The sequence below is a fragment of the Octopus bimaculoides genome, chromosome 13 (genome assembly GCF_001194135.2).
Source record: "Octopus bimaculoides isolate UCB-OBI-ISO-001 chromosome 13, ASM119413v2, whole genome shotgun sequence".
In the NCBI taxonomy this organism is placed as follows: Eukaryota; Metazoa; Mollusca; class Cephalopoda; order Octopoda; family Octopodidae; genus Octopus; species Octopus bimaculoides.
The window spans coordinates 62,584,758-62,601,313 of NC_068993.1; the positions used below are offsets into that span (position 1 = coordinate 62,584,758).

Below are 16,556 nucleotides of genomic sequence, written 5' to 3' on the forward strand. Positions count from 1 at the left end.
GATTGTGTGTGTGTGTGTGTGTGTGTGTGTATGATTGTGTGCGTGTGTATGTGTGTTTGCGCGCGCGCGCGGTGGAATATCTGCCCATATATATAAACTCTATTTTCGTTTTGAATGAATTGAGAGATAAGCGGATAAACTTGAAGACATTCGTTATTATTATTTATCGGCTGACGTAATAATTCTCATACATCTTTTTATCAAATATCCTTTGTGCCAAGGTAACATGAGCATAACTAACGTTGATCGATCAGGCCGGATATAGCATTTAATTAAACGCCATCGTTTCTGTTTTGATCTCACTAACCCCAATGATTTCAATCAAACATTTATTCACTTACCATGGATGATTCTCGAATTGAGTCGAAACTGTTGACATACATGTGTACTTTTACTTTGGTCGGTACATCTGAAAAATAGATAAAAAGTCTGATAAATTGTGATATATTTTCATTGCATTTTCGCCATTTGTATATATTTTATATCAATTTCATGAACAAGAATAATAAATAACTTTAAAAATAGATTGGGCCAGGCTCATATAAATTCTGGAGCGATGATCATAAAACTGAGAGTATAGGCCTCGTTGTTATCTGACCTCTGTATTGCGTGTTCGCCTCTGTTTCGCATGTGTTATTTTATGGAGCAACGTGAAACGAAGAGTTTTGCTCAAGAACACAAGGCGTCATCCGGTCTAAGAATCGAAACCACAATCTTACGATCATGATGCTGACACCCTAACCACTAAGCCACGCACCTCCACACACACACACACACACACACACACACACACACACACACACAAATCCCTACTATACAAAGATAATCAAGCGTAGTAGAGCAAATTAAACTTGACTCCGACTATGGCCAAAGTTGTATGGAAATTAAAACACATTTATAACTAAAACCACCGCTGTAACAGTGACGATGGCTGTTACTAAAACCGCTGATAAAACGAAAATCACGTCTAACTACTACTAATTCTAGTACGGGAACTACAACGAACGCTACTAAAATCAAAGCAAACCTCCGACTGGAACTAAATCTACAAGTATAGAATGAAGCACAACTATAACATCAACTATAACTGCAACAAAGGCTTCGACCGTAATAATACGGATGACCGCATGGACAAATAATGATAATTCATATCCATTGCTAAATGTCTGTATGTTTGTGAAAGCGCGTGGCTTAGTGGTTAGGGTATTCGACTAAAGATCGCAAGGTCGTGAGTTCAATTCCTGCGACGCGTTGTGTTCCTTGAACAAGACACTTATTATTTGTTTGAGTAAATCATTCAAGTTGGTACCCCAGCATTGCCGCAGTCTAATGACTAAAACAAGTAAAGCATAAAAGCACTGATTGAGCAAATCTATGGTCAAAGATATTTCGAATATGACTCGACCTACATGTCTTTTTCTATAGGATTACATTGGTCGTTGTGATCTTCCCTTTCTTTAAGAGAGAAGGAAGAGATTTGAGAGGATTTTACTGCTTTTTCTAGTTGAAACTATTCGGTAGATGCCTTTTCTAGTTGTATACCTTTCTCTAATTTGATGCTTACTCGTCGACTTCTATTTATGATGTGATAAACGAAAGTGGATAACGTTTGTGCAATTAATTCTATATATTCTTTTCTAGTTTAGTCACAAGGCCCGAAATTTAGCGATCCCGAAAGGATGAAAGGCAAAGTCGACCTCGGCAGAATTTGAACTCAGAACGTAAAGACAGACGAAATACCACTAAGCATTTCGCCCGGCGTGCTAACGTTTCTGCCAGCTCGCCGCTTTATTAGTGCTATATAATGTATAACGTGCTGTCGCCTGGTGAATACGTTACTGCGATGCTCACAAGGACTGTGGCTAGTTTGGGCAATTGAAACGGAAATCTGTAAAACTCGGCGACGTATTTGATTGAATTTAATGATAGAGTTAAGAACCTTTCTTACCAGTCGTTCATTCCAGCTGTTTGGTTGTGAAAGTATGGAATCTTAATTGTATGATAATGCAGTCAATGATCAGTATTAATGGATGAATGATTTACAAGGTGTATTAAGTTATCTGCATACATTTTATTAATCAGAGTTCTCGATGTAATGAGAGGTGTATAGAAACTGGATCATAATGTGGCTTAATTACTGGTATAAATTTAAGAATTCGGTTGATTTGAAACCTTTCGGTTGACTTACATGTTTAATTGTTAATGCATATTTTAATACCTTCAGGATTACCTCTATCATTATATTGTTCATTGACAAAAATAATCATAACTGAATTCTTAAATATATCAAAGAGAAAATAACGGAGGAAAATAATATTATGTGGTAAATAATACCACAAGACAACGAAAAGAGAGGTTGAAAGCTAACTATGGTTCGAACGCTCTATTCTAATAATAGAAACTGGCAATACCTAGCCAGGAATAATTACGAACTTGAAATAATGAAAGAATACTTATACCATGTCCACTCTAAACAGCAATTGCTGTGAGACAAATTACCGTATAATTTCTGACAGAAAGACCTTGCCAAGTTTAAGTATATTCACAGAAACGATTAAGTAGCTATATCTGCTGGAGAATCGATGCGAAAACGAAAAAGAAACGGTACCAAAAGTCTACCAAAGAAGGTACACTACGACCCCGACGTAACTAAAATCAGCTGAGACATGACTGAACAGACTAAGAAATTTAAAAAAAAAAAACAATTAATTAGATTTAATTATCAAGACAAAGAACGAAAACCCTGTCTATTCTGATTTAACCTGAAGAATACCTGGAAGGAGATAAAGAGGTCCGAGGTATATAGCGTTTGATCATTGGACGATCCCATCATTGGCTGCATTGTAAGACGTTTGCTTCCTGACCGGGTTCAGTCTTACTGCGTGGCACAAGTGTCATCTACTATAACCTCCGGTCGACCAAAGACTTGTGAGTGGATTCAGTAGACAGAAACTGATAGAAACCCGTCATGCATACACATACCTACATACATACATACATACATACATACATACATACATACATATGTGCGTGTGTATGAGTGTGTGTGTGTATGCATGTTTGTCCCCTACCACTGCTTGACAACTTGTGCTGGTGTGTCCACGTCTTCATAACTTAGCGGTTTGGCAAATACAGGGGGATCGAATAAGTGGCAGGCTTAAGAATGATAAGCACTGCGGTCGATTCGTTCGACTAAAATTGTTCAAGACGGAGTCCCAGCATGGCCGCAGACTAATAACTGCAACACCTTAGTTACAGAGTTGATCGATTAGGCGTAACCGAGAAGTAAATAAGGGCAACAACAACAACAACCTCTCACTTTGTTGTATGACGAAGTTCCTACTTTATATCCGATCAACAACTTTAAACTGTCAAAGATGGTCTGAGTATTTTTCAAAACGAGACAGAAAAAACGAGAGTATTTTGAAGACGGAAAATTCTTTTTATCTTCTGGTTATTTTAAAGACATTGGCCATTAAACATTAAAACGTTTCAACAAGATTGTGTCTTTTTTTATTCACTCTAAGAATGGCTGAAAATTGACAGATTATTTATATTATATAATTGAGACATCTTGAACAAATACGACTCTGTGTGTATGGAGGGGGGTGTTTGTGTGTGTGTGTGCATGTGTGTATGTGTAAGTATGCATGGACGGTATGTGTGTAATTTATGTGACTTTATGGGCCTATGTGTGTGAATGTATGTAGTGCGGATACGTATTTTGTGTGTGTGTGTGTGTGAGTCTGTGTGTGTGTGTGTGAGTCTGTGTGTGTGTGTGTGTTTGCGTGTGTATGTATGTATGCATGATCAACATGTGTTTGATCACAAGTCTATCATCTGTTTTCATATGTTGACATTTCCAAGACTTATCTACTTACTCATTCGCAATGCAAACTTTAATCTTAACCACCATTCATCAATAAGAAATAAACTCAAGAAGGACCGTAAGTAAGCTGTAAGTTCTGGGACAAATTAATTCACGATTCGGTTTCGCTGCCTAATCAGAAAATCGCTGCCCAGTTGAAAAGAAGTACCAGATAGTGCGTTCGAGTCGCGATTCCCAAACCGGGTGTCACATTTTGTTCTTGAGCAAAACAACTTTATTTTTACCAAATCCATTAACCTGGAAATGAGTTGCAGCTAACTCTGCGACGGACTGGTGAGGAAGCGGACGGCTGTGCTTTCGGTTGCTTATTGACCATGGAGACCAAATGAACTTCGGCTTAATGGTCATGTGTATTCGTGACAGACATAAAAGACCTAAGAAATCCTAATCGGATTCCGTTGAAGTTTTTATTTGGCATCGGTTTAAATCAATATTGAAGAACTCTAAACTACCCATTTAACACTGCTTCACATCAATATCGAACTCCTAAAAACACCAATTTATAATCAATAACATACCGAATCCTCTACTGTCCTCGACTAATGCTCCTTGAAACAAACATACAACTCCTATAAACCAGCCATTTGACGCTGTCTTGGATCAATAGTGAACTTTTATAGACGTCCTTATTTAACACTTGCTTAAATCAATTTTGATACACTATAAAGTCCTCGTTTAGCAGGAAGAACTAGACAGTCCTTGGTTGACACTACTTAACTTGATATTGAACTCTTATAACCTATCTCATTCAATTGTAAGTTACTAAAAATACTTTTATGACAAACTCTATCGTAGGTAAGACTCTTACATTGAACTAGAAAAGGTCGCCAAGCGTTCATAATGTTATTTTGGAGATATGTTTAGATAAATTTATGCCAAAAATAATCATGATGGCTTGTTCGTTCGTTCGATGATGAAACACAGATAGACACATGTTGTGGATGAGAGAGAAGAAAGAGAAAGATCAGAAGTGGAGAGAGAGAAGAAGCAAAAACAGAAAGAGAAAGAGCAGTGAAGCGTGATTCGAAATAACATCGACATTATATTATTCCAGTATGAAATGTCATATCCGGGATGTGTAAATGTACGATGGATCTAACAGAATTTCGTTTTGTTAAGAGCACAACCGTCTACACCACACCGCCACCATACTACCTCTGCTCCGAAAAAAATATGAATACACGCGCACGCGCACTCTCACACAGAAACACAAATTTATTCATTTCGGTGTCAATGGGTACTCCAAATAGTTTCATCTAAAAACGTTTTTATACATCCATTCAGTTATGCGACTTAATAATTTCTCTCGAACTGTGTCCACAATTTAATGATTAATAATAATGCCATATTTATTTTTTGATTTTTGGACAAATAAGGTAACATAACGTATAACTAAAAGCATTTTGGTAGAAAGCATCTATTAGACTTATGCACCGACCATGTAATATTACACCGCATTAAAAAGACATCCACTTTTCCTATCTTCCGAAGAAAGACAAGCATCCGAAACGTCGGCTTTCTCTATATCACTTGTAGTATTTGTATACATTTTTACCAGCTCAGAACAGTATTGTTTCGACACGTAAGAGCGAATTATTATCTTAGCGAATTATTACAAAACTTAAATGAATATAATGTTGAACAGTTTCAATGTTATACAAGTGAAGGAATCATTTTTTTTTTTACATAACTAAATGTCGGCTTATCTGTCTGTTTCACTACCTGTCTATCAATCTATCTCTCTGTCTATCTATCTATCTATCTATCTATCTATCTATCTATCTATCTATCTATCTATCTATCTATGTATCTATCTATATATATATATATATCTGTCTGTCTGTCTATCTATTTATCTATCTATCTATTTATCTATCTGTCTGTCTGTCTGTTTGTCTGTATGTCTGTCTATGCGCCTGCCTGCCTGTCCATCTGTCTATCTACCTATCTATCTACCTACCTATCTATCTATCTATCTATCTATCTATCTATCTATCTATTTATCTATCTATCTATTTATCTATCTATCTATCTATCTATCTATCTATCTATCTATCTAACTGTCTGTCTACTTATCTGTCTATCTCTCTATCTGTCTATCTCTCTATCTATCTATACATACACACACACACATAGTAGAATTAGAAATAGAAAGTCTTTGCAATAGTATTATATATTTAAAAACATGAACAGAAATGGCTTTTCTGATAATTTTCCGCTTTAATAATTAGATAAACATCTAATTATTAAAGTTGAAAACCTATTGATATTTTTCAAGTATGTTTATATATATATATACACACACACATACAATCACACACGCTTATATATGTATATAATGCGTGTGTATGGGGAAAGCGCACGAAGATGCGCGTGATTGTTTGTTTGTTTGTTTGTTTGTGTATATGTGTGTACTTTTATGAAAAGTCAAAGACCTGAAAGAGTGTTACCCACTTTATATTAAGAAAAATGTCTGATGTTAATGGTGTTATTTTGAGGATTGTATATAAATTTGCTAAATATAGCTTAGAAGGTCCGTTACTTCTCTTTTGAAACGAAAATTCCCGCTGTGCCTAAAAAGCAAGCACTCTATCTTCATTCGATACAAGATTCGAAAGACGTTCACCCTACATAGAATGCAATATCCGGGATTTCTAATGAAAATGCAATGGATCTGTCGAACGACAGAAATTGACGAAGATGTCGCCGAAGATCTCTTCCATGAAAAGTATGTTAAGTAACATAAATAATGGAGGGGGATTGTGAAAAGCTCTGACGCAAACACAAGCACTTACATACACACGGACGTGCACACACCCATATATTGTCTGTACATACACACACAGACACACACATATATATATATGCATGTATGTGCGTATTATACATATGGTTATGTATGTGTGCGCGTTCTTGCGCGTGTATGAATTCAACAACTATGATTTGAAAATACGTAGTACTTCCGCTTCTTGCTGAGAGCTTTCTTCCAGTTAAAGTAGTTACTCAAAGTGAGTTACAGAGGAATTTTTCTCTCACGTGATATATGCTTATATATATATATATATATATATATATATATATATATATATATATATATATATATATACATATATATATGCTTCTTTTTGGTTGATAATAATGAATTGGAACTTTGCATGGAACTCATTCAAATTCCTTGTATTCTTCACATTTCAAACTTTATCTGTAAGTATGTAACTCCTAGTTTTTCATCACGATAGGACATATTTCTGTTAAGAAAATTTCTTAAACATTTGTGTTTCCAATGTGTGTGCTTTCTAAATTTTCATGGTGATTTATATTTCAATAAATACGATGCCATTTTCGTATATATTTATCCTAGCTGTGAAATCCAACTGCATGTGGGTCTTTTTGGCATCTAAGCATCAAATTCAAACCGATTTTTATGTAAGCGAATGAGACTCAGTTCCCGTATACCTTATATTTTAATCTATTCTACTACTATCCTTCGGCATTTTAAGTAAATAAATTCTGAAGAGTTGTTAATAATGACAATATCTCTACGTTCGATCTTCAACTCACTCTGTCAAGAAAGCTATCGTATTCTAAATTTCACATACATATGTATATTCGCATATATATGTATTCACAATACACAATGTATAGGAATTTATTTTCTACTCTTTGCTTGTAATATTTTAAGTCCATAATTTTCCTTTAAAAGTATACGGCAGGGGATTCTGGAGCCCATTTACCCTCTTAAACGTCTGCTTCCTCGAGCTTACATTTGAGGCGCAACGCCTGGTTAATTGTCAGGCAGTTGGACTACTTTCTATAACAGGAAATCCCAGCTGAGCAATTTGCCCGCTGTGCTAACAATTCTTTCATTTTCCTGCCCTAAGGATCACTAGCTTCAAATTCTTGACACAATGCCAGCAATTTTCGGGGGGGGGGAGGTTATATGCTGATTACTTCGATCTCAGCACTCAACTGGAACTTATTTTATCGACCTCGAAAGGATGAAAGGCAAACTCTACCCCGGCTGTATTTAAATGATTCTGCCAGGTTGCCACCCTTAAGAATTATTGACATTAATTTCACATTTTGACACAAGGCCAGCAAATTCGTGGGGAACGCGTAAGCCGATTGTTATGCTTAGCGGCATTTCGTCCGTCTTTACATTCTGAGTTCAATCTCCGCCGAAGTCGACTTTGTATTTCATCCCTTTGGGGTCGATTAAATAAGTACCAGTTGAGCATCTTTGTCAACGTAATCGACTTAACTCCACTCTCCCGAAATTGCTGGCTTTGTGCCAAGATTTGAAACCAATACTAATTTGTTGTTTGTTGTTGTTTCAACGAGTTTCAAAATACCTTGCGGTTCGGCATTTATTACAGTAGTCTACATTCTGAGTTCAAATATCCACGATGTCAACAGCCGGGGTAGATGAAATGAAGTATCACCCAAGATCTGAGGTCGATGGTACCGAATGATTCTTCCCTTCAAAACTGATAGTCTTCGGTTGAAATTTAAAAACAATGAAACGATAGTGAATTGGCAGAATTTTCAGACTGTCGGAAAATGACCTTGCAGTATTTGGCCTAGTGTCCTACCACTCCACGTGCCAAATTCAAATCCCGGGTGTATCCTATTTAAAACTTGGTGCTTGACGAGCAGGTCATCGAAGCCAAAGTCCAACCCAGCACAAGATATTCCTCCATGATTTACTATTGTATAAGGTGAACGCAGCTTTACAAAGAATACGCAACTCTAATGAACTATATGGGGCTCACATTAATTTTCCCCATTTTTACACAATAAATACTCTCTGGATTTATTAGTTCTTGTATAATTAAGTGGAGCTATGATCAAAAGATAATCCAGTTGTGACTACATTTTTTAAAACTCACTTTTATCTTGGATCATTATTTAACGCTGTTCGCTTAATAGAGTAAAATGGGCTTTCCTAATGACTTTACTTCCAGCTGGTGAAGGGATCGGGTTCAGGCTCCACCTTTGTTCCTTGGTTCAGTGTATTTTAAAAGATTATATTGTCATAGCAGAGCGCTGACTAAAGTAGCAGCAGACTATGATTAACTTTGGACAAAGGAGAGAGTGAGAAAGCAGAAAAGAGAGACAGGGAGAGAGGGAGAGAGAGAGGGAAAGAAAGAAAGAAATTTGTTAGCGTGTGTAAATGTCTTGCGGAAGTCGGGAACGGAAGCTATATCAAAATAAGAAAATGGAGAGAAATTGAAGAGAAAATTGTCTGTTACTGGAATATATACATATATACGCAGATAGATAGATAGATAGATAGATAGATAGATAGATAGATAGATAGACAGATAGATAGATAGACAGACAGAAAGATAGAGAGGGAGAGAGAGAGAGAGAGAGAGAGAGAGATAAATAGATAGATAGAGTATACTAAGATATGGATTCAGAGTGATGCGAGAGAGATGTGTGTGTGTGAGTGTGTGTGTATCCGTGCACACGCAACAAATCGAAAAGAATCAAGCAGGACACAATGACCTGGCTATAAGATATTAATTCATGGAAGACGTTCTCACTGCAGGTAGGCCACCGGCTAAACATTTTTCGATTGAATTTTGGATTGTGTAATATTTACAGATTTACCATCGCATTTTCTCAAATCTCCGATGATGGATGATGATGATGATGATGACGACGACAACAGTTCTTACTACTACTACTACTACTACTACTACTACTACTACTACTACTACTACTACTACTACAACTACTGCGACGACGACGACATCGATGATGACAACGATAGTAATATTGGCCATGAATGGATTTTTCTAGGATCTATATTTAATTAACCAGACAATATTAGATACACGATGCAATCTGCATTGATATTCAGAGGATAACAGAATTCCTGGAAAAAAGATTATTTTCCTATATTTCAGAGAGATGGGTTAATGCAGAAATCTCTCAACTGTAAAATAGACGCTAATGGGAGGTTGTGATATTTGTCCTCCATCAAGTAAATGTCAAGTGTTAGCCACCTCACAGCAATGTGGTCGCGGGTTCGATTAGGGAAAAGATTCCTCACGTAACCTCAGGTTAACCGATGCTTCAGAAGAGAAAACCCATTGATGGAAACTGTGCGGAAGCCTGTGTATATTAAAATGAAGTTGCAAAACGAAATATAATATCCCTGACAGCAGTTATTTCCTCAATATATCACAATGGAACTTCTACACAGACAGCAGAGCATTGGTTTACTTTTTCTGTCTCTGTAAAACGTTCGCGTTTTTTTATAAACCTAACTGTAATATGTAAGAAAGGGATATTGTATATAACTGTTTCTTATACCATGACAAGGCTTCATATTTTTAAAGAGAACAAAAAAAACTAATAATGCACGATTTTCATCGTCCACTCAATCATAAAGTGTGAACTGAAGTGAAATTGCACAACCGATCGACATTTGCTCATGTTTGATCAATCAGTTGTTTGAGGTGTCATTTCTCCTCTATCCTGCTTGCTTGTATTACATACATTTGCGAAGCACTTTCACTGAAATACTTCAATGTTGTTATTGACACAAGAAAAGCATCCGTGTAAATAGTTTTATGTAACATACGTCAGTAACATTGAATAAAACTCTTTATACTATTTGTAAATTTATGGAAAAGAAAAGAAAGACGTGCATTCTGAAAGATCTGTTGAAGAAGACCTCTTCTGAAGTACTGGAAATACTCATGTTTCATAAAAGATTCATTTTGCTTTCATGGTTTTTTTTTCTTTTCTCTTCTTTTAAGGATTCTTTCTCGGTTTAGCTTTTTTTTCTGTCCTTGTTTTTAATGTGTTCACTCTTTTGAAGTTTTGCTCAGTATTTTCAAAGTTAAATCGATGTGTTCCATCTTGGTATTAGACAGTAATAGAAATTTGAAAGAGAAGAGAGCAACAGGAAGACTGAGAAGACAATTAACATAGCAGTAACAAATATGATCTAATTTGAGGAAATGAAATACTCGCGTCCTTTAATGATGGTCACCACACGGTAAATATCGATGCCTAGTTCGTGCCTCGTCAGAAAGTGAGGTTGTTTGTTTTCTGTCTCGAATCGATGCTAAAAATTTCCGATATCATTTGCATTTATAACTGAGAGGCTAATTTATATTTTCAGAGCTCTATAATATTGATATCTCTTGGAAAGATGTATTATTAGAATCGATAGAGTGTCGAAAAATGCCACTTGCAATCAAGAATTTTATAAACTTTCGAGAGAACGTGAAATAATTCTTATTTGGAACAATGTATCTCAAAGCTCAAAAAACCATAAATAATAGAATGTGGATATCGAGTTACAAAAGCCCTTTCTATATGATACTGTATAATCATTTGCCAAAAGCCACATAACATTATACTTCCAACAAGTTAAACAAGAGAATTCGCTTTGAGCCCATCTCTATTAAGTCGACCATTTACATTCTCCCTGTTCTTAACCAGTTCATAAACAGGTTTGGATTTTCCCAGACTGCTTTTCAAAGGAATCAACACGATGACGAAAGTTAATGCAGAGATCGTTCTCCTTAAAATGGCTCCTCACCGAATTTCACATTTCTTAACTTTTTAACATTTAAACTGGCCATATCAGGACCAAATATTCTACCGCTTTATATTTTAAACCAGTCGGATCTAGCCACCCACACCTGTCCTACCATATCATTCAAAAAGTAGTCACATCATTGATACATTCAACTCCGAGATAACACATGATAAATTCAAGACAATCTGAATAACAAATAAGCATTACATTTGACAGAGTAATCTGAATGCGAAAGGGTTACGGATTTATTTCCCGAATTCATTTTCCCATCATACCATTGTTTTGTTTTGTCTTTTTCTAAGAAAGCCATTAATCTTCTCAAGGATTCCAAGGCTGCTCGGCTGTTTTAAATGTTATCATGTACATTTTTGCGTTTTCTTGTAGTCAATCCAAACAACAGCTAAGTTATTTTTTTCCATTTAGTTCCCCTTATTTCCTTTCCGCGTTCCATTTGTCCTTTTCTGAAAAGTTTTCCCTTCTGAAGAGAGATATACAAGACATCTCCAGTGAGACGAGTTTGCAATTTCCAGTGCATTGGTAAATATGTAACAGGAATATAATTACTGAGTCTTCCATTTTCCTTATTCTTTCTGAATTAAACCTATTCTTACTTTTGTCATCTTTCTTGGGTTTCCATTCTCAATACACACAGTAAAAAATGGCTGTATGTATTTGCTCATTCTTGTGAGATTTTAAAGCCAAAATCTCTTAACTCTCCTTTCCTGGAGCTTTACACTTCAAACTCTTTTCAAGCATTTCCTTTCCTTTACCGTAATGTTGATACCACTTCAGGGTTCCAACGCCATACCGAACTACTGCGACTACGCGCGAGTTCATTGCCGAAATAATTCTTCTGGTATTTAGTTTTGAAGCCAATATTTTCTTACACGCCCCAGGTACTCTCTTTTTGTCTTTTCCTCCATGCCATTGTGTTTGATTCCATCTACCTCAAGTATTTCCAGTATTTATAGCTGTATTTTCGCCACTTGGCAACCATATGCCTTCTGTTCTGAAAAGCTTTCTTCGTGTCGTCACCATCGTAGCACATTTTGAGAGCTCAAACTCCATCTTAATATCATTGGCAAAAATCCGCACAGACTGGACTAGGCTGTCCAGTTCTACCTCAGTTTTCGTGAATAGCTTCAGGTCGTCCATGAATACTATGTGATTCAGTTTTCCCTCACCTTTTCCCAGATCATACCCCAACTTTGTTTTCTGTAGTATTTCACTCAAGAGGAATATTCACAGCATGAAGATCAGTGAGGTCACACTGTCTCCCTGGAAGATTCCTCTCTTGATTTTCACCTCTTTTAATACTTGATTCCTTGCTGTCAATTCCGTTCTCCAGCATTTCATGCTATTCCATATAAGGCTTCACATATTCTCTGCTACTCCACACATTTCCATTGTTTTTATTATCTAGGAGTGTGGTATCATATCGTATGCTTTACGATAGTCAACCCATGCCATGCTCAGGTTTGTGTGTCTTCTCTCGCAGCTCCTGATAATTAGATTATCAATTAAGAAGCTCATCCTTCGTTCCCCGCCTCCTCTTTCGGCACCCTTTCTGTTCAATAGGTAACAGCCCACTGTTTCCCAGGTATGTATACAGTTCACCGGACAACGCACCTGACTTTAGTTTCCACATTAGCGGAAGGCCCGTTATTGGTCTGAAGTTGGGTGCAACGTTTCCCTTTTCAGGATCTTTGGCAAACAACGATGTCTTTCCCTTTGTCATCCAGCTGGGTACTGCGCCTTTCTGTAAGCACTCATCTAGCTGTTGCGCTATCCTTTCATTGAGCCCTCTCAGCTTCTTCATCTAATAACTTTGGACCCCATTCTGTCCTGGGCCCTTCCAATTTGGGAATATATATTTTAACCTGCTTTTTTTATCATTTCTGTAGTTATCTTTATGTCTTCTTGGCCTTCTATATTTCTTAACCTCATCTTAGATTTCATGCAGCCACTTTCTTCCTCATTATGCTCTGCAGGTTGATCTCTCCACAATGCCCTACTATCCTCTACATCTGGTATCATTGTTACGTGTATTTGCCCATCTAGTTCCTGAAACATCTTCCTGGTCTTCTCTAATATATTAGCTCAGCATCCTCACTATATCTCGTTGGTTATCATCGTATCCTTGTGCTATAGCTCTTCCTATTACTTCTGCTTTGCTTCATTTATCATCATCATCATCATCATCATCATCATCATCATCATCATCATCATCATCATCACCAGTAACGAGGTGCTCTTGTTCATCATCGTCGTCATTATCCTTGTTATTGTTTTATTGTCAATAGTTTGATGTGGGCATAATTTATCTTCCCCTGCTCACAATGTCTTCTTCTATACATACTTGATATGATATTGTAAAAATTCCCTTATTGTATTTTGCATCGGTTATTTTAAACATTTCATTCTTTCATTTTATTTGTATTGATTATCTGGTTTATCATCATTAGACATTTCTATATCGTTCTGGGTTTCTTTATTTCAATTTTTTTTTCTTCATTTGGTGTCTTTTCCAATGACTTTTTAAAGAACAAATATAAAGGAATTGGCGCGCTTGACTGGGTTCAGAATTGATACAAGACATAACAATGGTTACCCCTCGAGGGAAATACAATTTAGATCCACAGAGGTCGTCGTATATTATGAATACGAAGAAAACTCAGGCAACGATCAATGAAAGGAAACCTAGAAACTGAACATGTTTATTGGTTCAGAGACTTCCATACAATTTGTATTACGCTTGAGATATTTATGAGAATGGCAACCTCGTTAAAAAGCCTCAATCATAAATTTAATTAATTAGATGCAGTCAGTAAGAGGCAAAAATTTTATGTTACAGATGGCTGTTTATAAAGAAAGCATAACTGAAATATTAGTGAAATTTTCGTTCAAAATTGTGTCTTATCTCCTACGGTTAAATGAGCCACACTAATGCAAAACTAAAATTGTGATTTTGTGTGGAAACTGAAAATATATTTTTCTTCGGTAGACGCAATATTTCAGATTTATGTCTGTTTGTGTCTGTTGTTAAGTTCAAAGCAACTTCTCTGGATTTGAATGGCTGGTTTCCCTATCCCATCGTATTTTTTCAGACAAATTTTAATTAGGACAAAATTATCCGAAATAAAGACGGTGGGCTGAGAGAATTGCTCGCACGCCGGACAAAATGCTTAACGGCATTACATTCGTCTTTACGCTATGATTTCATTCCACCGAGATCGACTTTGTCTTTCATCCCTTTCGGGGTCGTTAAAATAAGTATCAATTAAGTACTGGGGTCGATGTAATCGATTCATCCCCTCCCTTGAAATTGCTGGCCTCGTACCAAAATTTGAAACCGATATTAGTTGTGGACAGTTAGCTGGCTGAATTGTTACCTCGCCGGAAAAACTGCTTAGCCGCATCACTTCTGACTTTGCGTCCGGAGATCATATGCCGCTGGGGTTGGCTTTGCTTTTCATTCTTCCTGGGTCGATAAAATAAGTACCCGTTGAACACTGGCATCTCCCGAAGTTGATGGCCTTGTGCCAAAATTTATAACCAAAATTTGTAGCCTGTATTATAAACTCCATTAAAGGCGATTCCGTTTATAATACCAATATCAATAAAGAAAAGGCGTGACTTTCTCATTCTCTTTCGTACACATTTGTCTCCTTACGATTAAATAAGTCACACTTGATGTCGTGTAGCATAATATCAAATATACGATAAGAAAAGTTCCCTTTAACCTGAGAAATATTTCTAACAAATCTATAAACAGCTTCGTATTGGTACTATTGACACAAATATTTGTTTAGACAATCTATGAAGAAATCTACCGTCGTCCTACCATTTCTCTTTCCTTTTATAAATTACTCTTTCAACCAGAATATCGACTTTTATTACCTACGACCAAATTTTCGCAGTTTTAATGGCCAAACACACACAGAAACAATTTGTACCAAGCTCTACCTCACAATCTCGAAGAGAATAATGTTTATTAGAAGCGTTGCAGATGATAAGTATGAAAAAAATGTCACCAGCCTTCTAGTATTCTCGGTGCATTGTTCCTGTAATTCAATTGTATTCATAATAGAAGCTTCTAAATATAATTACCTCAGTGATATGTGCTGATAAGTTGTAAATATAATTTCTACTCGGAATTCTTTCAATGTGAAGGTGCAATAACCTTAATAGGAAGGGATGGCTAATTATTTGACATGACAGAGGTAAAATTTATTTGCCTGCCATAAAACCTATTTCACTGGGGATTTCATAGAAATTATGGTTTGGTTTCGGACTAAGTGCGTGCGTGCATGCGCGCACACATGCGTATGAGTGTGTGCGTATGCGTGCGTGTGTGTATGTGTATGTGTATATGTATGTGTTTATGTGTATTTGTATGCATGGATCTTTGTAAGCTGGGAGACAGACAATTCTTCTTGGAATTGTCTGATTTGGTAGCCAATTCCTTGAATATCTGTCATATTCTGATAAGAATGCCAAGATTCTGAGATGTATATTTTTGTAATCGCATATAATCTGACAGTTAAAGACAATCACAGAAGGAGGTCTGTAATAGCTATCCGTTACCTAATCTCATAAGAATCTAATATTATCTTTGTGACAAGGGTTATTTAGCTCCTGACAACCGAGAGTGACAAAGCCACCTTAAACTGAACTGCATAGCAACTCGATACATGCATCTGCAAATACATGATGCAGCTATACATTGTATATTTTGCCACATGTGTATGAAAGTATCTTGATAAAATGATATGAAAAGCATTCGAGACTATGGGTGCAGGCTTGGCTGAGTGGTAATAAGCTTGCTTCACAACTATATGGTTTCGCGTTCGGTCCCATTGCGTAGCACCTTCGACAATTGTCTACTACAATATCCTCGGGCTTACTGAGGCTTTGTGAGTAAATTTGGTGGAAACGGAAACTGTATGAAATCCCATCGTATATTTATATGTGTCTGTCTGTGTGTCTTGTGCATCGATTTTCATTTGTTTACGTCCCCGTAACGTAGTAGCTCTTCCAAATAAACCAAATAAGTAGAATCAGTACCAAACATAGACAACAAAATTAGTACGGGGGGGGGGG

At 36.5% G+C, this 16,556-nt stretch overlaps 1 protein-coding gene across 4 annotated transcripts in view; it reads right to left on the reverse strand.

Moving 5' to 3' along the window:
- The window catches only part of LOC106884332 (glycine receptor subunit alpha-2), a 206,315-nt gene that overhangs the window by 50,468 nt on the left and 139,291 nt on the right, over positions 1 to 16,556 (reverse strand). For all 4 annotated transcript variants that reach the window (XM_052972553.1, XM_052972554.1, XM_052972552.1 and 1 more), the window contains one exon: positions 342 to 409. In XM_052972553.1, the coding sequence (XP_052828513.1) occupies positions 342 to 409 (68 nt within the window). The remainder of the gene's footprint in view (positions 1 to 341; positions 410 to 16,556) is intronic.